Source organism: Erinaceus europaeus, chromosome 2 (genome assembly GCF_950295315.1).
Source record: "Erinaceus europaeus chromosome 2, mEriEur2.1, whole genome shotgun sequence".
In the NCBI taxonomy this organism is placed as follows: Eukaryota; Metazoa; Chordata; class Mammalia; order Eulipotyphla; family Erinaceidae; genus Erinaceus; species Erinaceus europaeus.
In genome coordinates, this window is record NC_080163.1 from 64,802,278 (window position 1) to 64,827,194 (window position 24,917).

The 24,917-nt window shown below is 37.1% G+C and overlaps 1 protein-coding gene and 1 pseudogene across 2 annotated transcripts in view; both read left to right on the forward strand.

Moving 5' to 3' along the window:
* The window catches only part of LOC103107902 (disintegrin and metalloproteinase domain-containing protein 32), a 79,713-nt gene that overhangs the window by 36,503 nt on the left and 18,293 nt on the right, over nucleotides 1–24,917 (forward strand). For both annotated transcript variants that reach the window (XM_060182254.1, XM_060182259.1), the window contains exons 11-16: nucleotides 2,162–2,298; nucleotides 4,329–4,506; nucleotides 9,389–9,484; nucleotides 11,708–11,906; nucleotides 18,685–18,790; nucleotides 21,066–21,249. In XM_060182254.1, the coding sequence (XP_060038237.1) occupies nucleotides 2,162–2,298; nucleotides 4,329–4,506; nucleotides 9,389–9,484; nucleotides 11,708–11,906; nucleotides 18,685–18,790; nucleotides 21,066–21,249 (900 nt within the window). The remainder of the gene's footprint in view (nucleotides 1–2,161; nucleotides 2,299–4,328; nucleotides 4,507–9,388; nucleotides 9,485–11,707; nucleotides 11,907–18,684; nucleotides 18,791–21,065; nucleotides 21,250–24,917) is intronic.
* LOC132535643 (polyisoprenoid diphosphate/phosphate phosphohydrolase PLPP6-like) lies at nucleotides 4,532–9,374 on the forward strand (annotated as a pseudogene).

A 24,917-nucleotide genomic window follows, 5' to 3' on the forward strand; every position in this document is an offset into this window, starting at 1 on the left:
AGATTTATATATCTATATATATTCTCTTAGCAACATAGTTTAAAAAACCTTTTAAGTTGTTACTAAATTGAATATATCTCTAAGCAATGATTGTTTTATGCCATAAACATAAAAAATATAGAACATATTGTATCATTCTGCAACTTGAAATTTTTAGTTACCACTTACAGTTTTGAGATGTTTATCCATCTTGATACATGAAAACTTAGTTAATTTTTAAGAAAAAAAATTTAGTTTTATAGCCAAACTGAGAGGAAAATAGAGCTAGCTCACTTACCCTATGCGCTCATGCTTGCAAAGTCTCCCTCACTGTTAACACCCAGCATGTCGAAGTCCCCTTGCAGGTGGATACTTGCAGGCTTGAACCTAGGTCTTATGCACACTTAACCAGGTGTGTCATCACCCAGCTACCTCTTTTGTTTTTTTATTTTATTTTTTTATTTAAGAAAGGAGACATTAACAAAACCATAGAATAAGAGGGGTACAATTCTGCACAATTCCCATAACCCGATCTCCATATCCCATCCCCTCCCCTGATAGCCTTCCCATTCTCTACCTCTCTGGGAGTATGGATCCAGGATCGTTGTGGGTTGCAGAGGGTGGCTTCTGTAATTGCTTCCCCACTGAACATGGGCATTGACTGGTCGATCCATACTCCCAGCCTGCCTTTCTCTTTCCCTAGTAGGGTGGGGCTCTGAGGAAATGGAGCTCCAGTACACATTGATGGGGTCATCTGTCCAGGGAAGTCTGGTCATCATCTTGCTGGCATCTGGAACCTGGTGGCTGAAAATAGAGTTAACATACAAAGCCAAACAAATTGTTGAACAATCATAGACCTAAAGACTGGAATAGTGCAGATGAAGTGTTGGGGGTATTCCCTGCATGCTCTTGTGTACTTCTGCTTTCAGGTATATATTTTTCCCCTAGTTTATGGGCACGGGTGAACCTATGCTCTATCTCAGGGGACCTGGACTATATCTGTTTGGGGACTTTATTGGGGAGTGGAACACCTGGAATGGAATTAGAGAATAATATGAAAGGAAAGGTCTCACCTGAGTGATGAAGCTGAAGGGTTGTCATTCCACACCTGAAGTCTCTGTCTCTGGTCACAGTCTGAAGTGAAGCATGCTGAGGTGGCACTCGCTGCCTTGATTAGGTTGCGAATCGCGGATGCAATATTATTTGATTTGAATTGAGAGCAGCATGCAGAAAAGTGGGCCCCACCCTAAGGTTCCAAGACTGGGGGAAATATAGGCTCTATAGTGGAAATGTGAGGTTCCTGTTGTCTTAGGGTTCAAGAAGACAATGGATAGTTATTGTTATCGTCGCATTATTTGGTGATAGGGTTAACTTTGGAAAGTTCCTTTGATAGGGTTTGGGGTATAATACCCAGCATCTTGTATATAGCTGTGCTACTGGTTGCTTTTATTCTCCCTGGTACCACTTTTTCTTTTATAGTGTGCATTTGGCCCCCAAAGTTATTATTATAATTTGTTGTCAGCAATAAAGTACCTAGACCTTCCTGACAACTTATCTCCAACTATACCTATGTCAAATGTGGTAAAAATTTGAGAATTTATAATATCATCACATATAATTGTCCTACTTCTTGCATAGAACTTATCTGTGTACTTCATAAATGTGTAGGCAACCTGACCCAAAAACATTATCATCAGAGTCCATTTTCTGTGTTTATTTAAAATATGGTTTAGTGTATGAGAATCCTGGCAAGGAACAGATATCTAAAATTAAGTAATCTGGTTATGTGGTCACTTTGTGAGCTAGGAAGTAGAGTATCATGTGTAATATCCTAAATAAATTTGAGAGCTCTTATAAAAAATGAAATGTTTGATAATGATTAATATAGCCACAAAGTCAAATTCTTCAGAAACCTTTATGAAATTATGACAGCTACATAATTTTTAGCCAGTTAAGTTGTAGAAAATCTTGTCATAGACTTAATACACTTAAATCTCCAAAGAGCTTTTTTTAAAGATATCCAGATTTTCACCTTTCTAATGAACTATATTTCCCTATTTTTAAGTAAAACAAAACAAAAAAATAAAACCACAAGGAGTTCATAATTATAAAAACATCATTTTTTGACAACTTTGAATTTCTTACACTTAAATTTGTTGTTTTTGTTGTTGTTGTTAACTAGTACACAAAGGAGATGACTTTGGAGGCATTTTCAGTTATTGTCACACAAATTATGGGACTCAGTCTTGGAATAGCATATGATGAGCCAATGAAATGTCAGTGTTCTGGAGCTCTCTGTATAATGAATCCAAATGCTATGTAAGCTTTTTTTTATTACTTAGTTATGTTTATTTTGCCTTAAATATTTAACATGTAAAGTGTTAGTATTTATATAGGCTAAGTACTACAAAATATAAACATGAAAGTGTTACCTATAATGGAAATATAGCACAGAGATGTGCCATTTAGAACAGTCAAGGATATCCAGTTTACTTAATTTTTTTAAATTTATTTATTCATAAAATGGAAACACTGATGAGACCATAGGGTAAGAGGGGTACCATTCCCATCAACAGAGCTCCATATCCCATCCCCTCCCCTGATAGCTTTCCTATTCTTTAACCCTCTGGGAGTATGGACCCAAGGTCATTTTGGGATGCAGAAGGCTGAAGGTCTGGCTTCTGTAATTGCTTCCCTGCTGAACATGAGCATTGAAAGGTTGATCTATACTCCAGACCTGTCTCTCTCTTTCCCTAGTGGGGCAGAGCTCTGAGGAAACAGAGCTCCAAGACATATTGGTGGAGTCGTCTGTCCAGAGAAGTCTGGTTGACATCATGCTAGTATCTGGAACCTGTGGCTGAAAAAGAGTTAACATATAAAGCCATACAAATTGATGACTATTTAGTCACTATCAGGCCACCCCACCAGTTGGGGCCCTAGTCGGGGAGTCCTGGGATTCCCACACAAACACAATGAGCCTAGACCTCAAATAGATCCCTCTCTCCATTATCACTGGTCATCTCCATCAGGAACGATATAATGTACCCCTTTGGGGATCCCCCATAAGACTTTGCCCTCAATATGGATCAACAATGGTAGAAAATGTTCCATCCTCCGATGGGGGGTTGGATAATGTACTCTATCTACCACCTGAAGAAGATGGGTTGTGAAATTTGTGCAACTCAGAATGTTCCTACTTATGACCGCAGAATGCAAGTTAGGACCTACAGAGATGTAGAGGTTACATAGGTTCCTATGCTGAATATGATCCCCAGATCAGATAAAATCAATGGGGTTTACAGTCAACAATATTTACACACTTTTCCCATATTTGGGAGCTACTCTCTTCCCTGATCCAGCTTTCTAGCCCTTTTTCCAGCCATGACATCATCTCCACAGACAATAACCTAGGTCCACCTGCATATCAGATGTCAGGCTCAGGCAAAAACTAATAAAGTCAATGGGCCCCTTGGAATATACCTAAAATAGACCTAGTAGCTATTTCCAAAACAGAGACTCCATATCTTCATCTTCAATATTCCAGCCTTTAGGTTCATGTTTAACCAAGTTTACTTTATAATATAGATTTGCAAAAGAAAAATTAATTCTCCTTAAGATGTATAGTTTATTAAATAATAGTGCTTTTTTATTTATTTACAAAAAAGACACTGAAAAAACCATAGGATAAGAGGGGTACAACTCCACACAATTCCCACCACCAGAATTCCATATCCCATCCCCTCCCCTGATAGCTTTCTTATTCTTTAACCCTCTGGGAGTATGGACCCAAGGTCACAACATACTAACAGAACAGAAAAAGTGCTTTGTTTTCTTAATAATTATGCTTTTATTAGTGATATAATATTATTTTACAAAATTGTCATATTTTAAGAATATTTTCATACAAAGAGTTGATACTATTTATGAGTTTATACTGTTGTGATCTAGAAAGATTCTTATGTGATTTCTATCTTTGTAAATCTATTTTATTACTTGTCGTTTGGTCTGTCTTTGGTTATGTTTCTTGAGCATGCTTAAAACTATTGATGTTATTATGCTTAATGAAGTAAGAAAGGAGTTATTCTAGAAGCTTAGACTTCTTGGGTCTCATGTATGGAGAAACAGATACCCTACCAGATGAACTATCTCATCTGTCCTTAATTTTGTTGAAGTAATTACATGTATTCTAGTGAATGTAATCACATGGACAACCTCAAAAATAGTTTTGATCTATAAGCACCTGTTATGAACATGTTATCTATTAAATTCAACATTTTGAAATTAATATATGTAACAGAATTGTACTTTCAGAATATACTGCCAGTGACTCTATGGATACTCATCCTTAGGCAATTCAGTGGTGTGAAGACATTTAGCAACTGCAGTTTGAGTGACTTTGAAAATTTCATTTCAAATATGGGTACCCGATGTCTGCAGAATAAGCCACAGATGCAAAAGGCTCCTGCAGCAGTCTGTGGAAATGGCAAAGTAGAGGGAAAAGAACAATGTGACTGCGGCAATGAAGAAGTAAGTCTATAATACACCCAATTTTAGGTGTACCGGTTGGTGAGTCTTGACAGTGTATATAAACATAATCACTCTAGGTACCATCCATTTTGTCCTAAAGAACACCATTTCAATTTATTTTTTACACTAGAGAGTTGTTTTCTATTGAGCATATATACCATGATTTCTTTATCCCATCATCTGCCAGTGGGCATTTAGATTGTTTTCACTCCTTGAAAATTGTGAATATACTTGATATGTCATAGAGGTGCATTTGTCCCCTTGAATTAGTGGTGTCATGTCCTTTGGATATACACTGGATTGTAAGGTGTTTCCATTTTTGTTAATGAACTTTCTATACTGTTTTCTAAAGAGGCTGTCCTAGTTTGCATTTCTACCAGCAGTGTACCAGAGATATCTTTACCAACACTTGGTCATTTCTTCATTTGTTGATGTAAGCCATTCACACAGGTGTAAGATGGTATGTCATTGTGGTTGTAATTTGCATTTTTCTTTTTTTAAAAAAATTTTTTTAATATTTATTTTATTTATTTATTCCCTTTTGTTGCCCTTGTTGTTTTATTGTTATAGTTATTATTGTTATTGTCATTGTTGGATAGGACAGAGAGAAATGGAGAGAGGAGGGGAAAACAGAGAGGAGGAGAGAAAGATAGACACCTGCAGACCTGCTTCACCGCTTGTGAAGCGACTCCCCTGCAGGTGGGGAGCCGGGGTTCGAACCGGGGTCCTTATGCCGGTCCTTGTGCTTTGCGCCACCTGCGCTTAACCCGCTGCACTACAGCCCGACTCCCAATTTGCATTTTTCTAATGATAAGTATCTTTTCTTTAGAAAACTGTCTATTCAAATTTTTGGATCACTTTTTTATTGGTTATTATTGGATTTCTTTATAAATGTTTGGTGTCAAGAACTTGTCAGATATGTGATGTACGCCTATCTTCTAATTGCTGGGTTGTCTGTTTATCCTTGTGTGGTTTGATTTTTATTTATGAAACCTTTTAGTTTGATGTATGTAGTCCCATTTATTTAATCTATGTGGTTGACTCTCCAAAGAGACCTTTGATATTAAGGTCCTGAAGTGTTTCACTGATGCTTTCTTCTGTATGTTTTATATTTCCAGGTGTAATATCTAGATCTTTGATCCATTTTTTGAGTTAATATTAGTGTATAGTGTTACACAGTGGTCTAGTTTCATTTTGATATGTGTAACTGTCTTGTTTTCCAGGTATCATTTATTAAAGAGGCCTTATTTTTCTCCCACTTCCTGGTTTTGGACTTTTTCTCATATTTTATATGACAATATATGTGTGGATTCATTTCTAACTCTTTATTCTATTTCCTACTTATCTTGTAAACTTTATCTGCTCTTAAAAGTTATTTGCTCCCCACCTGCAGGGGAGCCGCTTCACAGGCAGTGAAGCAGTCTGCAGGTGTCTATCTTTCTCTCCTCCTCTGTCTTCCCCTTCTCTCTTCATTTCTCTCTGTCCTATCCAACAATGACATCAATAACAACAATAATAACTATAACAATAAAACAACAAGGGCAACAAAAGAAAATAAATATAAATTTTTTAAGAAAAAAAGTTATTTGCTTACAGTTCCTGTACTTTCTTTCTGGACTATTCTTTACAATGCGATAGTTTCAACTTTAATTCGCAGTGTTTTACTTCACAGTAATTTCTTACTTTTTTTTGGCTGTAACTGAGCCTTCACCATTCCGGAATGATTTTTTTTTTCAGATGGAGAAGAGAGAGAGAGAGAAAGAGAGAGAGAGAGAGAGAAATAGAGAGACCAAAACTTCCTCCGGTATGGTGGTTGCCAGCCTTGAGTCTGGATTGTTCATATGACAGAGCAGGCATACTTCCCAGGGTGAGCTATTTTGACAACTTTTTGTTTAAGATAATGTTGTATTGTTTCTATTCACTTGCTAGTAGGAATTTGAGTTTTTAACACTCTTAGTTATCATTTGTAGTTCCTAAGTTCCATAAAGTATAATTTCTTAGCTATATGATAAGTGTACATTGGAAACTGCTAAACTTGATGCTGAGCCCCCGCCAGAGCCTGGATGGCTAGCCGCTTTGCACCTTGGCCAACAGGAGGCAGCAGCCCAGGGCAGCCGGACCCATGAGGGCAGTGGTGGCTGTGTCATAAGAGTTCTAGGAGCTGCTCAGCAGCTGCTAGCTCGGCTTCCTGGAGCCCAGGCAGGATCCTTTCCACTGGCGGGCGGCTCCTCTGTCTCCAGCTCCCCTGGCCTTGCCGCCTGGATGGACCTACCTTTCGCGGCCATCTCCCTGCGATCACTGCTGGTCATAGGGATAGAGCTGTCCAAGAAGCCGGGCATGTGCGCCAGTGCTGCTGAAGCTGCTGCAGGTCTGAGGCCGCAGTCTCTCCTAGTTGCTGTGCGCCCTCTGTTGCCTGGCCTGCAGTGACAGCATGGCGGGCCGCAGGCGCTCAGGAACCTGCTCTTTATGCTGCTGCTAGACCTGCTGGTGGCCCTGACCAGGCCTGCCCACCACCAGATGGACGTGTTTATTGCTGTGTCGGTCGTGGACAAGCCAAGCACACTGTCCTGGCTGCCAGGTTCATCCTCAAGCACCTGGTGCTGGCCATCCCCCTGAGGGTGCTGGTGGTGCTGTGGGCCTTTGTCCTGGCCTCTCCAAGGTCATGCTGGAATGGCACAATGTCTCCATTGTGGCTTTTGGCTTCCTTCTGGGCTATATGCAGTACAGCATCGTGGCCTACTGATGGTTCACACCACACAACGCCTCGGTCCTCTTTGTGCTGTGGAACCAACAGTGACACCCCCTTGCTCCTTCCTGCACAGAGTGATGCTGTCGAAATAAACCAGCAGCCTACTCACTGATCCCTCTTAGGACATCACTGGCATCTTTGGCTACCATCCTGCTGGGTGGCTCGGTTGGAGCACGGACTGATCACAAGCATATGACAAAAAAAAAAAAATCTCTATTATATATCAATTCAACAGCTCCTTATAGCCCGGAAAACTGCAAAGGAACTGCACCTGGGAGACAGTGATGTTGCTGTCTCTGAAAATAACAACAGTAAAGTTTGTATTTTAGAATAATCCTACAGTCAACCTATGACTTGAAAATGGAACTTTGAAAAAAAAAATACAATTACCATCCTATAGATTTAGGCACAGATGAGCCACATCATAGTGTGCTTCCTGAAGTAGATCTTAAACCATACCTAAGATATAGGGACCTCCTCCTCTTCCTCCTTCTCCTTTCCCTCCTCCTCCTCTACCTTCTTCCTCTCCCTCCTCCTCCTCTTCTTCCTTCTCCTCCTCCTGCCCCCCCCTTTCTTCTTCCCTAGTTTATTCTCTTTGGGGAGATTTTTTTTTCCTTAATCCTAATAGTTTTGACAAGCCTCCCCCACACTTTATTGTCTCTTTCAACTTGACAGACTGACTAGTGAGAAAATAGATAATAGCACCTGTCTTTCTCTGTGTCCCCTGAATCACCTTAAAACATCTTTAGATAGATAGTCCCAGACCCGCTCCCTTCTAATGCAGTCTTTCAGCATTCAGAAAGCACTTGAAGAAGAAAATATTTGAAAGTAAGGCCTAGCTATGGTGCCTGTAAAGAAAGGGAAGGATGGGACTACAGCCTCATACCTAATTCGATTGGTAACTCACAGCATGTTATGATGGGGAGGAAAAGCTACATTGCTTGGAAGACAAATCAGAGAAATGGGGAGTTGGAGGAGTTTGAACTGACTATATTATATATGCCAGTATCGAAGGAGATTGGACCCTGCTGGCTATCGTTTGTACTGAATAAATAATGCTCCTCTACTAAGGTCATAAAAATGGAAAATATCCTAAAAAAATTAAAAATTTTCCCTAAGTGGTTGTATTTGTTTGCACTCCTGTCAGGAACATATGGAACTTTAATCTCTCCACATTCTCTGAAAATTCTAATAGCTCAAGCCTTTTTAATTATTTAGCTAATTCAATTGATTTGATTTGTATTTCCTTGATAACTTTAATGTTATTGTACATAATCTCATAGGTGTATTGGCAATCTGTTGTTTGACTCTCATCAAATGCTTTGTTACTTTTAAAATTGGTATCTTTATTACAGTCTTTTTATATAGGCTGAGTGCCACCTTTTAGTACACATATGCACCACAAATATTTTAGTCTATGAATTCCCTTTTCCTAGTAACATCTTTGAATAACAGGCATCATTTTTATTTCTATAAATTACAGTTTTTCCCCTATGGACATATATTTTATCTCCTAATAAATCTCTTCTTGGGTGGGGGAGATAGTATAATGGTTATGCAAACTGACTGTCATGCCTGAGGCCCAGGTTCAATCCCCAACAACACCCACACCACCATAAGCCAGAACTGAGCAGTGCTCTGGGAAAAAAAAAAAAAAAAAAAAGAAGGAAGGAAGGAAGGAAGGAAGGAAGGAAAGAAAGAAAGGAAGAAAGAAAAAAAGAAGGAAGGGAAAGTTCTTCTTACCCAAGATCATGGATATTTTCTCTTGTTTTCTCTGTAATTATTACTTTGACACTTAGTACGTGGTTCTTTTTCTAGTTTGTTTTTTGTTGAGAGTGTTGGATCAAGGTATATTATCCTTCATATGCTTATCAAAAATTTCAAGTAATAAACATGAAAATAACTTGTTTCAGAAATTACTTTTCTAGTTGGATAATTAGTGGCTTACTAGTTGTTTTGACTTGAAGTAAAAGTCCTATCTTAATATTTTAATAATTGTTTAATGCAAGAAACCTTTATCAACAGCATTGATATTGTTCTCCAAAACTAAAACAACTCCATTAACGTAACTTTACCAAACTTTACATTATTGTTTCCAAGTGTTTTTTATTTGTATGTTCTACTGCTTCATAGCAATGTGGACCTGATAGCTGTTGTGATTTTCGTACTTGTGTGCTGAAACATGGAGCACAATGTGCTACTGGACTATGCTGCAAAAGGGACTGTAAAGTAAGATTTAACATATTTACCTTTCAAATAAATAATGACTTGTGACTGGGATACTTTTAGAACACTTAGGTCTACATTTGCAAGTCAAAATTAATGCTCATTCAAACAAAGAACAAAATTGCTAAATTCAGAATTATGTTTCTATTTTTGTAAATTTTGGTTGCATCTTGACATCTCCATTTTTTAATTTTGTTTTATATTTTTTTAATGTTGACAAGGTTATTATTGTGCTTAATGCCTACATGGCTCCACCATTAGCAGTAATCTTTTTTTTTTTCCTCTTCTTTCTCTATAATAGAGGGAGACGGAGAAAAAGAGAAACAGACATCTACAGCACTTTTCCACTGCTTATGAAGCTTCCCCCCTCAGATTGGGACTGGACACTTGAACTTGGGTCCTTGCTCATGTTAACATGTACTCTTTACTTGATGAGCCACCACCTCAACCCCAAGGTCTCCTAATGCCATTACTTTCCCTAACTTGATACTATTCTATTAAAACCTTGATTGAGGTAGCACAGCAGGTTAAGCACACATGGCACGAAGCACAAGAACCGTCATACGGATCCGGGTTCAAGCCCCCAGCTCCCCACCTGCAGGGGAGTCGCTTCACAAGCGGTGAAGCAGGTCTGCAGGTATCTATCTTTCTCTCACCCTTTCTGTCTTCCCCTTCTCTCTCCATTTCTCTCTGTCCTCTCTAATAATGATGACATCAATAACAACAATAATAACTACAACAATAAAAAAACGAGTAACAAAAAGGAAAATAAATAAATATAAAAAATTTTTTAAAAACCTTGATTGAGAGCCAGAAGATACCTTGCCCAATGAAGCATATGTCTTGCTTTATGCAGGGTCCACCTCTGTGACACCATATGGGACCACTATGGCACCCACAAACTGAAAAAAAATTTGACCTGAAAGTGGTGAAATTCACATGTGAAGACCTGGGTACTGCCCCCCCCCCCACACACACACACAAACACAAAGTATCTTGATTGAGAATAATTATGGAAATCTTCAGTGTGATAGATTACCTTTTAAGAGGGTGATTTTCATTATTCCCTCTATTCAATATCTGTCTTTTGTGAAATAACAATGTTACTGCTTAAGACAAGTACCTGTAGTTATAGATCTGAAAAAATAAAAACACAGCTTATCAGATGCTACGTGCTTACACAAAGCTCTAACTTATAATATGTTCAAGGATTATTTGACTTAACAATGACATTTGAATTTATACAATGAAGGCTTTGACTTTTGTCTCCTGTATTTCTTTTTACCTCTCACAATATATTTACAACAAACACGTTACATGAAAAATCTTCTGTTGAACATTCCATGACTGAGACACTATTATGTTACTTTTTCTAGAATCTTACCATGTGGTTACATTCATATCTGTGCTATTTTTAATGTCTATTAGAAGTAAGCAGGTAATATTAGCTAGACTTATGTAAGTGGTCTCAAGTTCAATCCCTAGCACCACCAATAACCAGAACTGAGTGGTGATCTGGTCAAGAAAAAGTAATAAGAAATTCATATACAATTACTTATATAAGTTTTCAGAAATATATATATATATATTAGACCATATATACATATATATGTATATATACATACATACAGATAAATGATAGATGATTTAGGAGAAATGTTCGTGTTGAGTTTTCTTCTTTTCTGAAGAAAATCTGATCTTCCTCTATAATCGCTCTGGTCTCCCTGTTTGTGTTCTAATGTGCTCAACCAGGTGTGCCACCACCCGGCCCCTGGTCTCCCTGTTTGTTTATAGTTATTTATATCTCACATTTGTCCTTGAACTAGTTATTTCATTCTTACAAACTGTAGTTTCAATAAAATTATTGGAAAACTGTCAAAATTACACTATTTCATTCAAAATGAATAGGTATTCCAAATTACATCAGCTCTCCACATATTTGTGTTATACTTTTCTTTGTAACTATATTTTCATACTTTATTAGCTGATAAAATTCATTTCAATGTGACTAGTACAATAACCAATACAAAGAAGTTACTAATACATATTTATGAGTAAATTTATCATTAAATTATCAATAGAATTTTTGATTTTGAAATAAATATTGACAAGCCTGGCAATCATACTTATCATGACTTATTTTTTGTGTTCTTTTTTTTTTTTTTAAGTTTTTTTTTTTTATTTAAGAAAGGATTAATGAATTTTTTGTGTTCTAATATCTATTAGTTTCAAAGTAAAGGTTTTGAATGTAGGCCCAGAGCACATCCCGAATGTGACTTTCCTGAATTTTGTAATGGAAGCTCAGCAAAATGTGAACCTGATGTAACTGTGCATAATGGACACTTATGCAAGCATGGAAAACATATGTGTTTTGGTGGAAATTGCCAAGATTCAAATGCACAATGTGAGGCCATATTTGGAAAAGGTAATATTGTATTGTGGTAGCTAAATAGTTAGTTTTTATTACTATTTTTTTCTGAGGCTAGGTGGTGGCACACCTGGTTGAGTGCACATGTTACAATGCACAAGGACCGAGCTTAAAGCCCCCGGCCCCCACCTGCAGGGGAAAGCTTTGCCAGTGGTGAAGCTATGTTGCAGGTGTGTCAATGTCTCTCTCTCTCTCTTTATATCACCGTCTTCGCTCTTGATTTCTGGCTGTCTCAATCTAATAAGTAAAGAAAGATAATAAAAAATTAAAAAGAAATTCTGACATTGCCAGGGCAAGAATTTAGATATAGAAATTGATTATGTATATTTAAATTGTTATGCTTAATAGTCATATTTTTTTAAATATTTATTTATTCCCTTTTGTTGCCCTTGTTGTTTTATTGTTGTAGTTATTATTGTTGTTGTCGTTGTTGGATAGGACAGAGAGAAATGGAGCGAGGAGGGGAAGACAGAGAGGAGGAGAGAAAGATAGACACCTGCAGACCTGCTTCACCGCCTGTGAAGCGACTCCCCTGCAGGTGGGGAGCCGGGGCTCGAACCGGGATCCTTATGCCGGTCCTTGTGCTTTGCGCCACCTGCGCTTAACTGGCTGCGCTACAGCCTGACTCCCAGTAATATTTTCACACTGTATTAGGCCAAAGTTGACAAGACTATATACTTAAAAAAATGGAGGTACTTAAGTTTTAAAACGTGGAGGTACTTAGTCACAAGGTGTAAAGTGTTTTAAAATTATTTTATTCATTTTAATGAGATAGATACTGAGGGAAAGATACAGAGAGAAAGACCAAAAAAACTGCTCAATTCTGGTTTATGGTGGTGCTGGGAATTGAACCTGGCACTTCAGAGCCCCAAGCATGAAAGTCTTTTTTGCATGATTACTATGCTAGCTCCCTAGACCTGACTTTAAAATTTTAAGGGAAACTTACTTTTTAAAATTTTTACTACTGGATTTGATTTTGACCACCAAAAGTATTCAAGAGTTCATTTTTCTACATCCTAACATGTTTTGGTTGGTTTTTATTTTATAGTAGTTGTCATTCAGAAAGGTGTGAAGTTGTAACCTTCTCAGTTTGATGTGTATTTGCCTGAGGATTAGTGAGATCAAGTACCCTTATATGTCTGGCCATTATTATGTCTCCATTTTGAGAAGTATTTACTTAGTTTCATTGCCATTAAATTTTTTGTTGTTGTTGTTGGGACTGGAAGATAACTCACCTAATAAGGTATGTGCTTAGGCATGTGTGTATCCTGGATTTGAGCCCTGGAACCACATGGGAGTTGTGTAATGCTAGGGAAAACTCTTCTTAAATCTGCTGTGAGTGGTAAAATTGCAGATATTCATAGCCACAGTGCTGAAAAAAAATCGTTGAAGTAGCATTGGCTTATAACATTAGATAGACTTCAGCTACACAAATTTATAAATAAGCTTCTCTGTATATGCCATTGCATCTAGTAGTTTTGTTTCTATCAGTTGTCAGACAGCTGACCCTTAAGCCCACTTTATCCAGTCCATCCTCTTCTGGTATACTATACACTGACTTATATTTAAGACTTCTCCTTACTCTGGTGGTGGGAAGAGTGTGGAATTGTGCCCCTATTATTTCATAATGTTGTAAACTACTAATAAAAAGAAAAAAGAGGGTTTTTTTTTTTGCTTTGTTTGCTTCACTTTTTTATCTCTATCTAAATGAAATCACACATTGTCTTTTTCATTTATTTATTTATTTTCCCTTTTGTTGTTGTTTTTTATTGTTGTAGTTATTGTTGTTGTAATTGATGTCATCCTTGTTAGATAGGACAGAGAGAGATGGAGAGAGGAAGGGAAGACAGAGGGGGAAAGAAAGATAGACACCAGCAGACCTGCTTCACCGCCTGTGAAGCAACTCCCCTGCAGATGGGGAGCTGGGTCCCAAACCAGGATCCTTAATGGCAGTCCTTGTGCTTCACCATGTGTGCTTAACTACGCTACTGCCCAACTCCCATCTTTTTCTTTGTGACTTCACATCACGCGTTTTCTAGCACTATTGATGTTTTTCAAATGTGGGATTTTCTCTTTTGTATTGCTAACTACTATTCCATTATGTGTTCGTATCTTTATCTCTTTTTTCTTTACTGAATGCTTGATTATCTCCTTGTCTTAGCTCTTGTGAACAATGCCTTGATGAACATTATGTGTATTAATTGCTTCAGAAAGTTATTTCTGGGGGCTGGGTGGTGACACACCTGGTTGAGTGCACATGTTACAGTGCACAAGGACCCAAGTTCAAGCCCCCAGTCCCCACCTGCAGGGAGAGAGCTTCATGAGTGGTGAAACAGAACTGTAGGTCTCTCTCTCTCTCTCTCACCTCCTTCCCTCTCTTTCTCACTGTCTCTATCCAATAACTGAAGATGATTTTAAAAATGAAAAAAGAAAGTTATTTTTGTCTTCTTCAGATAACTATCAAACAGCAAAATAGTTGGATCATATTATATAGTTCTTTAGGAATCACCATGAAGTTTTCCATATGTCTGCACAATTTACATTCCTACCAGCACTACTGGTGCATTTGGCATTTGGTGTCACACTTTTTTTTTCTGTAGTTCACCTCTTCCTAAAGTGTTTTACCACTTCTTTTTTAATTAGAGAAATATAGAGATAAATTATATATGTGTGTATTTATCTAAAGCACACACATTTATTTATAGAGACAGAAATTGAGAAGGAAGGGGGGGCTACCGAGACCTGCTATACTGCTTCACTACTTGTGAAGCTTTTGTTCTGCAGGTGGAAACCAAGGACTAGAACCCAGGTCCTTGTGCATTATAACATGTGTGTTCTCCAAGATGCTCCACCATCCAGCCCCACCAAATACATCATTTTAAGGAGATAATTTTTCCCTCTTTTCTACAACATTCTAAAATAACTAAGTAGCCAAAGGTAGTTTATTCATTTTTTTTCTGTGACATATTTCAAGAAGCCATAGTCTTCATTGACCATGCCCGTTACTAATGTAGTATTTCTGTGTTTCCATTTCTCTTGAGTAGTATTGGGGTCATCTTCTGTAGATTCATCCCAGTCCCTGAAATGGGCTAGTAGGGTTCTATGCTTAACTGAAGTTGAAAAGGTTTTGTTTTGTTTTGTTAACTTAATAGACTTGATCAATAAATTTTGGATTAAGTGAATGCTTGACATAGAGTTTACATTTGAAAAGTACCTTTACTTTTATTATTTCTTTTGGGAGAATTTTTGATCATTCTATTTTATAAATTTAGTTTTATAGATTGTTATCCCAGGAGTACAATTTCACATCTCTCCACCACCACTGTAACCCTTTTCTCTTCAATAAAGGTAATTAGGCCCCTTACTTCCTATAAACCTTTCTTCTCCCCTTATGCCATTTTGATTACCACATATTTGCAGACCTGAGCTAAAGGAATATGTGAGTTTAACCCAATATGTTCTCTTGCTTTGTTTATTAAATCCCTCATGTGACCAATGAGAGTGGAGAAGATAATGGTGATATAAGAACATTGTGTAATCTTACTCAACTGTAAGAAAAGGTGAAATCTTGACCTTTTTCAACATGAATAGATAAAGGGATCATGCTAAGTTAAACAATTTATAAGGAGAAAGATAAATACCAGTCTCATTCATATGTTTTCCATCTTTGTGTTTTCTTGTAATCCTAGAATACTCAAACTGATCTGGATAGGGTCCTTACATTGAGAGAATTCAGTGGAAGTTCTTAGGGAGAAACTAATTCAAGATACCTTTAGATATTATAAGTAAATTAATAAAATTCACTCCCTTTCTCCCCAACTCTGTTTTTGTCTCTATCAATAACAACAAAAATAAAAAGAAAATAAATGACCACGACTAACCAGAGGCAGTGAATTTGCAGTATGGGCACCAAACCTCAGCAGTAATCCTAGTGGAAAAAAATTAAACACTATTAAATTATTTTGGAATTCTCTGGATGGTAATCTTGGGGTTGACTGTCTCCTGCACAAGCATTCCTAAACTAGTATCTTAGTTTCACAAGTGAACTAATGACTATTGTGAGTGCTCAGAAATAACATTGCCAGTGTCAAGTGTTTCCACTTTATAAATAAAAATTTAAAAAAGAAATAATGTCCATTCTCATAGTATCTTTTACAACCACCTTTGCTGAGCCAGTGTTTAGAAATCCTGGTCAAAGAATAGAAATAAGAGAGGGTAGAAAAGAATAGTGGGGAAAAACAGTATACATGAAAAAGACAAGCAAACAAAAGAAACTCTAATCTTGAAAGAAAATGGTAAAGAATTTGATGGGAAATAACAGTGACTGAAGAAACATTATCCTAATTAATTCTGATAATAATTCATTGAGATATATAGATGTTATCTAAAGTAATCCCACCTTATCCATAAAAGGATATGTTCCAAGACTCTTAAGAAATATCTGAAACTATAGATAGTATCCAATCCTACATTTAGAGTGTTTTCTTCCGCCTACATGCCTATTATGTGGTTTAGTTTGTGAACTAGACACACAGTAACAGATTGATGGTAATATATAGATAACATGGAACAAATGCAATAATATGACATAGTAAAAGTTATGTGACAGTTGTCTCTCACTTTGAAAATACCTGCTTAGTAATATTTTCAGATCATGGATGATTGTGAGTAACTGAAACCATCAATTTGGGTGGACTACTGGATTTTTATATGAGAGACAGTTAGGTTTAGAGATATGCATTTGGGGCAGAAATCTACCTAAGATGGATTCCCATGGTTCTCCATATTACACAGTTTGAATCATCCCCTCCCTAGAGTTGAAGCAGAATATGTGTTGGAATATCTTTTCTGTGATTCAATTACATATTGAAGGAGAAGAAGGTGTTGACCATGTAATTATGATCTCTAATCAGTCATCTTTAATCAAAAGAGAAATATTTTAATGCAGACCAGAACTAATCATGTGAGGTATCTTAAAATAGGAGAAGTGCCAGGAGGATTCAATGGTCAGTTCGGATTAAACGGTTTTGATATGAAAAAGGCCATGTGACTTAGGAACGGAGGCTAGATTTTAGGAGCAAAGAGCAATTCCTGGCAGATAGTAAGAAAATGGAATTAACCTCTGCAATAAAAAAATAGACTAACAATATAAATAAAAACTGAATTATTTGAACAGCTGGTAAGCTCAGGAGTGCACTCCATCCTGAGATGAGACTGAAACCTAGCTAATAACTTTAAATTTAGAGAGATCCCCACTTGTATCGACTGAGTTTTTGACATACAGAAATTATAACATTATATATCTTTCCTTTTTTTTTTTTTTTTTTTGCTTCCATTCCTTGTAGCGCTGGGGCTGAGTGCCAGCATTTCAAATGCACTATTCCTGGCAACCACTTCTTTCTTTCTTTCTTTCTTTCTTTCTTTCTTTCTTTCTTGCTTTCTTGCTTTCTTGCTTTCTTGCTTTCTTGCTTTCTTGCTTTCTTGCTTTCTTGCTTTCTTTCTTTTCTTCCTTCCTTCTCTTTTTTTTTAATTTTTTTTTTTATTAATGAGAAAGATAGGAGAGTGAGAAAGAGCCAGACATCACTCTGGCACATGTGCTGCCAGGGATTGAACTGAGGACCTCAGGTTTGAGAGTCCAATGCTTTATCCACTGCGCCATCTCCCGGACCACCCTTCCTTCTTTCTTTCCTTCCTTTTTTCCTTTCTTCTTCCTTCTTTCCTTCCTTCCTTCCTTCCTTCCTTCCTTCTTTCCTTCCTTCCTTTTTTTTTTTCCCATACCATTTGATAAGACAGAAAGAAATTGAGGGAGTAAGGCAAGAAAGAGAGGGAGAGAGAAAGATAGACACCTTTAGACCTGCTTCACCACTTCCTGCAGGTGAGGTGCGGGTGCTCAAAACCCAGTCCTTGCACGGGTCCTTAGGGTCCTTACACTTAGTACTATGTGTGCTTAACTGGTGCACACCACCTAGCCCCTCCTTTCATGTTTCTTAACTTCCATTTATAAGTGAGAGCACCTGGTCATTATTTCCATAGTAAAGTACAGTAAAAAGAAAAAGATGTTGTTTTACGTTATTAATATTTGGGTATTTTTTAACAAAATTACATTTACACTTACTTAAATATAATATCTAGTCACTGTGTTACCATTATTGTAATGAAAGAAAAATAGCTAAAAACATATAGGTTTGCAGTTCTAATCCCTTCATTTTAGACTTCTTGATGGCTTAGTGAGGTTTCATCAACATTTCTTTTTAAAATATTTTATTTATTTATTTATTTATTTATTTATTTATTTATTTATTTGAATCATAGAGCTACAGAGAGAAAACACCTCAGCACTGCTCAGCTCTGCTATATATTGGTGCTGGGGACTGAACCTGGGACCTGAGAGCCTCCAGTATGAAAGTCTTTTTGCATAACCATTATCCTATCTCCCCAGTCCAATGAAATTTCCCTATAGAGCCCCCACATAGAATATAGAACAAGTGCTTTTTTTTGTTTGCTATTGGATTATTTTACAGAACCCATTCATGTTTTTCTACAGCTCTCCCTCCCCCTCACATTGTCTTTTATCATGGAGATTTCTGAAAATGAAGATCAAAGGAGCAATAACCATTAACATTGCTATTTTTAACTTTCTTTTTGGTTATAAGTTATCTAAAAGAAACTGTTTAATTTGCAAATAATATAGAAAGGCAAAGACAAGATATATGAGAAATGAAATAAGAGGAAACAAAAGGAAGTTTTAATTCAGGTATATTTCTAATATTAACAGGCTCAAGAGCTGCTCCATTTCAATGTTATGAAGAAATACATGCTCAAACTGGTAGATTTGGAAATTGTGGCATAAACAATAAAGATTATGTACCTTGTAGATGGAGGTATGCAATGCAAACACTAAATATACATTTCTTACATTTTATAAGATTTTTAGTTTATTTTGTATCATTTATTACAGTTATTTCATATAAATATACATATGTGTATTAATTTCAAAATCTAGGACTGGCATCTTACTTGTGCTTCAAAGGATGATCATAAGTCTATTATATCCAGTTTAAAATAGAAAATATTAATAAAACCATGGTACCTTGCCATTTCTGAACTTTCCCATATAAAGTTTCTATTCTCACTCACTTGAATGCTTGTTTGAGCAATTGATTATTTGACAATAAATATACAAATCCACACAATGCATAAAAGACTATTAATGTCACTTAAAAGAGGAAAAAAGGGAGGATATTCAGATAGCAATATGTGTAGGTGTAACTTAGAAAGGAAGTCAAACAGAGGCCAGGTGGTAGTGCAGCGGGTTAACTGCATATGGCATGAAGAGCAAGGGCCTGCAGGGGTTTGCTTCATAGGCAGTGAAGCAGGTCTGCAGGTGTCTTATCTTTCTCTCCCCGTCTCTGTCTTCCCCTCCTTTCTCGATTTCTCTCTGTCCTATCCCATTCAATACCAACAGCAATGACAACAATAATAACAACAACAATAATAAACAACAAAGGCAACAAAGGAGAAAAAGTGGCCTCCAGGAGTAGTGGATTTGTGGTGCAGGCACTGAGCCCCAGCAATAATACTGGAGGCAAAAAAGAAGAAAAAAAAGGAAAGCAGGACCATAGGGGGGAAAAAAGGGCAAATATGTATAAATATGTATAGTTATAGAAATAATAGTCAATCCATATCTGTGACCTTAGGAGTTTCCAATGGGAACACAAAACTTTGGTGGTGGGGATGGTATGAAATTATGCCCCTGTTATCTCATAATTTTGTTAATATCAAATCACTAATAAAACAAAAGTCAGTGTATATCTCTCTGGATAGGTATTTTTGTTCCCTTAAGATACATACCCAGGAGACGAATTGCCAGGTCATGGGGTAGGTCCCTTTCTAACCTTCTGAGAGTTCTCCACACTGCTCTCCAAGGGAGTTTGACAAATTTACAATCCCACCAGCAGTGTAAAAGTGTTCCTTTGCCCCCAGGACCTCTCCAGCATTTGATGTTACTGTCTTTCCTGATATATGCCATTTGTAATAGCTCAAACTTGGAAGCAAGTTAGATATCCAACAACAGATGATTAGTAGTTAAGAAAGTTGTGGTATATATGGAGCATCTGGTCCCCACCTGCAAGGGGAAAGTTTTGTGAGTGGTGAAGTAGTGCTGCAGGTATCTTTCTGTCTCTCTATCTCCCCCTTCCCTCTCAATTTCTGGCTGTCTCTATCCAATAAATAAAGCGATAATTTAAAAAATCTTTAAAAAAGAAAGTTGTGGTATATATGCACAATGGAATACTGTTCAGCTATTAAGAATGATAAAGTCACCTTCTTCACCTCAGTTTGAAGGAATCCTGTTAAGTGAGATAAGCCAGAATGAGAAGGATGGATATGGGATAATCTCACTCATGTGCAGAATTTAAGCAACAAGAACAGAATAGGGAAACATAAAGTAAAACTTGGACTGGATTTGGTGTATTGCTCCAAAGCAAAGGACTCTGGGGAAGGAGGGGTGGGGCTGGGGGCTTTAGGTCCTGGTACAGAATGATGGACCTAGTCTGAAGGTGACAGTGTTTTGCAGACACTTAACTTGGCGAGATGAGAAATTGTACCCATGTGCTAATAAGTGTACTATAAACTATTAACCTCCCAATAAAAAAATAAAGGGAAAAAAGTAAGCTTATATCAATGGTTTTCTAGTTTTTTTTCCTTTTTTGCCTTAAATGTTGTTTTTTTTTCTTCTTCTCTTCCTTCTCCTCCCTCTCTCCCTCCCTCCTTCTCTCCCTCTCTTCCTTCCTCCATTCCTTCTCTCCTACTTTCCTTCCCTCCTTTTGAACCAAGGCCTCACACTAGTACAAGTTCAATGCTCCCAGCCACTTTTTCATTCAAAGAGACAAGTGAGACAGAGGAGGGGATGCTATAGCACCACAGCACAATTAGTATTAGACTCCATCGCCAGAGCGCCTCATGTCTGGTTCTTGGGCTCAAACCTGGCCCTATTGGGTAAGCTGTCACTTGGGCCCCAAATATTAGTGTTCAGGCATTACATTTCCCCCAGACAAGTAGCTATACCTGGATAGTCATTCTTATTTTTTCAAAGAAAAAATAGCATTCCAAATAAGTTTCCAACATGTAATCATCATCATTTCATTATATTTTCAGAAATTTTAGATGTGGAAGATTAATTTGTACCTATCCTACTCGAATTCCTTTCTATAAAGACAATGTTGCTGTGATGTATGCTTATGTGCGAGACATTATATGTGTAACTATAGACTTCAGAGTTCCTTTGTCTGCTCAAGATCCAATGGCAGTCAGATCTGGCACTTATTGTGATAAGGGGAAGGTAAATGATTTAGAAATATTTTTAAAGAAATATAATTTTATTCATTCACATGATAAATATTTTCATTTAATTTTCAATTAATTGCTAATACTATGTAATCTTGAATATTTGCATAAGAAGAAAATGAATGTGCTTCAATTCATTTCTGTATTAAGCAGGAAATGGGGAATGTTTGTTCTACTGCAGAATTTCAATATGGTAAGCAAGGAAACTTTAGGAGCTGGAGTAGGGATGGGAGAGACCTTGGTCGTGATGTACAATCTTTTTAATATCCTGCTGTGTCTAGTTGGCTTGAATTTTGTTCAACATTTTGGCATCAATGTTCACCAGAGATATTGGCCCATATTTTTCTTTTTTGTTGTTTTGTTTCAGTTCTCTATTGGTAGCGGGGTGGTGTTGGCTTCATAGAAAGTCAAAGAGGGGAATCTGTGGTTGCAGTGGGTTAAGCAAACATGGCACAAAGAGCAAGGACCAACATAAGGATCCCAGTTTGAGCCCCCAGCTCCCCACCTGCAGGGGAGTCTCTTCACAGGCAGTGAAGCAGGTCTGCAGGTGTCTATCTTTCTCTCCTCCTCTCTGTCTTCCCCTCCTGTCTCCATTTCTCTCTGTCCTATCTAACAACGATGACATCAATAACAACAACAATAATAACTACAACAACAATAAAAAAAAGTAAGGGCAACAAAAGGGAAAATAAATAATTTTTAAAAAGTAAATGTGTTTTCAATATTTTGGAAGAGCTTAAAACTAGGTACTAACTCCTTCTAAAAGGTTTTGTAGAATTCATTTGTAAAACAATCTTGTCCTTTTTTATTGTTTGGAAGGTTCTTAATAACTGTTCCAATTTATTTAGCTGTGATTGGCCTGATCATCTTTTATAGTTCCTCTTCAATTTTATGTTTCTAGAAACATTTCCATTTCTTTCAGGTTCTCTAGGTGGGTGGCATAAAAGGTAGCTCTAGGTAGTTGTTCATAAAAGCCTCACATATTGAATTTCTATGGTGTTTGTTGTGTCCTTTCATTTACACTCCTATTCATTCGAGTCTTTTTCCATTTTTTTCTTGTTCCATTTTTTTTTTTTGCATCTCCCACCCCAACCTATCCACCGAGTCTTTTTCTTTTCTTTTTTTTTAGAGAGTTTGGCTAAGAGTTTGTCAATTTTGTTTACCCTTTCAAAGAACCAACATGTAGTTTAGTGGATCTTTTGTATTGTTCATTTATTTATTTCTGTCCTAAATTTAATTATATCACTCCTTCTGCTTCTTTGGGGTTCCCACATCCTTCTTCTAAGTCCATAAAGTGTGTAGTCAGTTGTTTATGTGAGTTTTTTTCTGTTTTCCCAATGTGTGCCTATATGGCTATGAATTTCCCTAGCTTAGCTGTGTTCTAAATATTTTGACAGCTCATGTCTTCATTTACATTGAATTCTAGGAACATTTAAATTTCTTCCTTAATTTCTTCTATGACCTAGTAGTTGTTAAGCAGTGTACTGTTGAGTTTCCCTACTAGTGTATGTCCACTAATTTTCTGTTTGCTGTGAAGTGTTAATTCCACTGTGGTCTGAGAAGATGCTTGGAATGATTTCAATTTTTTTTGACATTGTCTTTGTGACCTAGCATATGGTCTATCCTTGAGAATGCCCCATGTGAACTCAGAAAGAATGTGTGAGAGTTTCTCAGGATGAAGGTCTCTGAAAATGTCCAATAGGTCTAGTAGTCTATCTACCTTGCTATTCAGGAATAGTGTGAAATCGCCTCTAGTCTGTTGATTCCAGAACCCTGAGGCCAGTCACCTTGTGATGTGTTTCAAGAATGGGTGGAACTATTTTTCCTATGGTGATACCACTGCCTTTGGAAGATGAAAGGTAGGGTGGGGATAGCTGTTGTAAAATCATGTGGGTCTTCTTTGTTCAAACTGTGGAGAGAAATAGACAACTGGAACAGCTACAGGGAAAGAAAAATAAACAGCAAACAGATGAAGTACACACAAAGAATTAACAAACTAACAGAACATGTACACACTTACAAAGAGAGAGGAACAGCAATTATGCACCACAAGAGAAAGAAAAAGAAGAAGGCAGAAAGAAGAGAGAGAAGGAAATAAAAAGTAAGTAGTAATGTATATACATGCACTCACCACACCTGTTATGGTGCTAGTATGTAGAGATCTTATTGTAGATTTGTGCCGACCATTATTTCTATTAGAGAGAATGTTGGTCTGATAAACTAATCCAATTTTCCAAAGAACCTATATATGCTAGTCTCTGCTGCAGTGATGATTAGGTATGGCTAGAGGTCTAGGTTGATAAGGTCAGCTACCTAGTTGTTCTTCAGGGTGGATTTGACAAAAGGTGCTCTTTTTGGGACATTCAATTCCCTGGCCTCAAGCTACCACAATTAGTTCACTGCACTTCACTCTTCAGACCTGCCCACAATTTGCCACCCCAAGAATTCTCCAAGGACAGGAAACTGTTAGTTGGTAAGGCCTCATTCCCTAGGCAGTCTGATTAGGCAAGTTCATAAAAGGAGTATCCAGTACCCTGCTATTTGTGTGCCGAAGAACTGGTGATGCTAGTGTACCTATGTTTACTCTGGAATGCAGTCAGGCAACTCCTCTGTGGAGATCCTCAGAAGTGCAGAAGCCCATCCTGAATTAGCAGGCTATTGGGCTCCTAGGTTGGGATGGGAGGGAGGAAAGGAAGAAAACTCACAGCATACCTTTATGCTTTCCAGGACTTTTTGATACTCTTCCACACAGGAATCCTTTGTGATTTCTTTGTACCCCCTCCTCTGCTATCTCTCTCCTATGACTTGGAAATCTTGTTTCCATTGATAGATTCTAGGATCTGAAGAGATTTCTTGAGTAAAGTTAGTCTATAATTGTCTTCATGCAGCCATTTTGGCCCTACCATTTCTTCAGTTTTCATTTGTACTCATGAATATTTATTTCCATTTATTCTTGTATATACTTGAGATATTGATAGTTTTTGAGACATCAGCAGTTATTGAACAGCATGGTGTTTATTTAGCCTTCATGCATTTGCTTTTTGTCCTCCTTTCTTTTTGAAGTTAATTTCTTGTTTTATGCATAGTGACCTGAAGTGATAATGGATCTAACTTTCATCTTCCACAATTTATTGGCAGTTGTTTTGTCTCACTACCTGACCTCTCCTGAAGAATGTTTCATGAGGACTAGAGAAGAATGTGTATTCAACTTTTGGGTGTTGAGGGCTCTGTCACTGTCCTTATTTGCTCAATTCCTCATTTAAGATTATTATTTCTTGTTCCTCTTCTGTCTCTTGCTGAGACTGCAAGATACCTTGCTGAGATATTAAAATCTACTACTTTTGTTATGTTTTTGTTGATTGCCCTTTCCAGTTCTGTTTATAATTGTTGTATATATTTTGATGATCCTTTATTTGGTACATATATGTTTATGAGTGTTATGTTCTCTTGATGAATTGATCACACTCTGTTGCTTGTTACCTGTTACCATTTTAGTTTTGAATAAATTAAACTTTGTTCTTAAAGTTAACTTTAGGTTCACATTAAAATTGATAGAAAATACAAGGAGTCCTGAAAGAATTGTTACATTTACATTCCTTTACTCTGCACAATCATATTAGAGTGATACAATCATTATTACACTTGACTTAATGATATTGACAT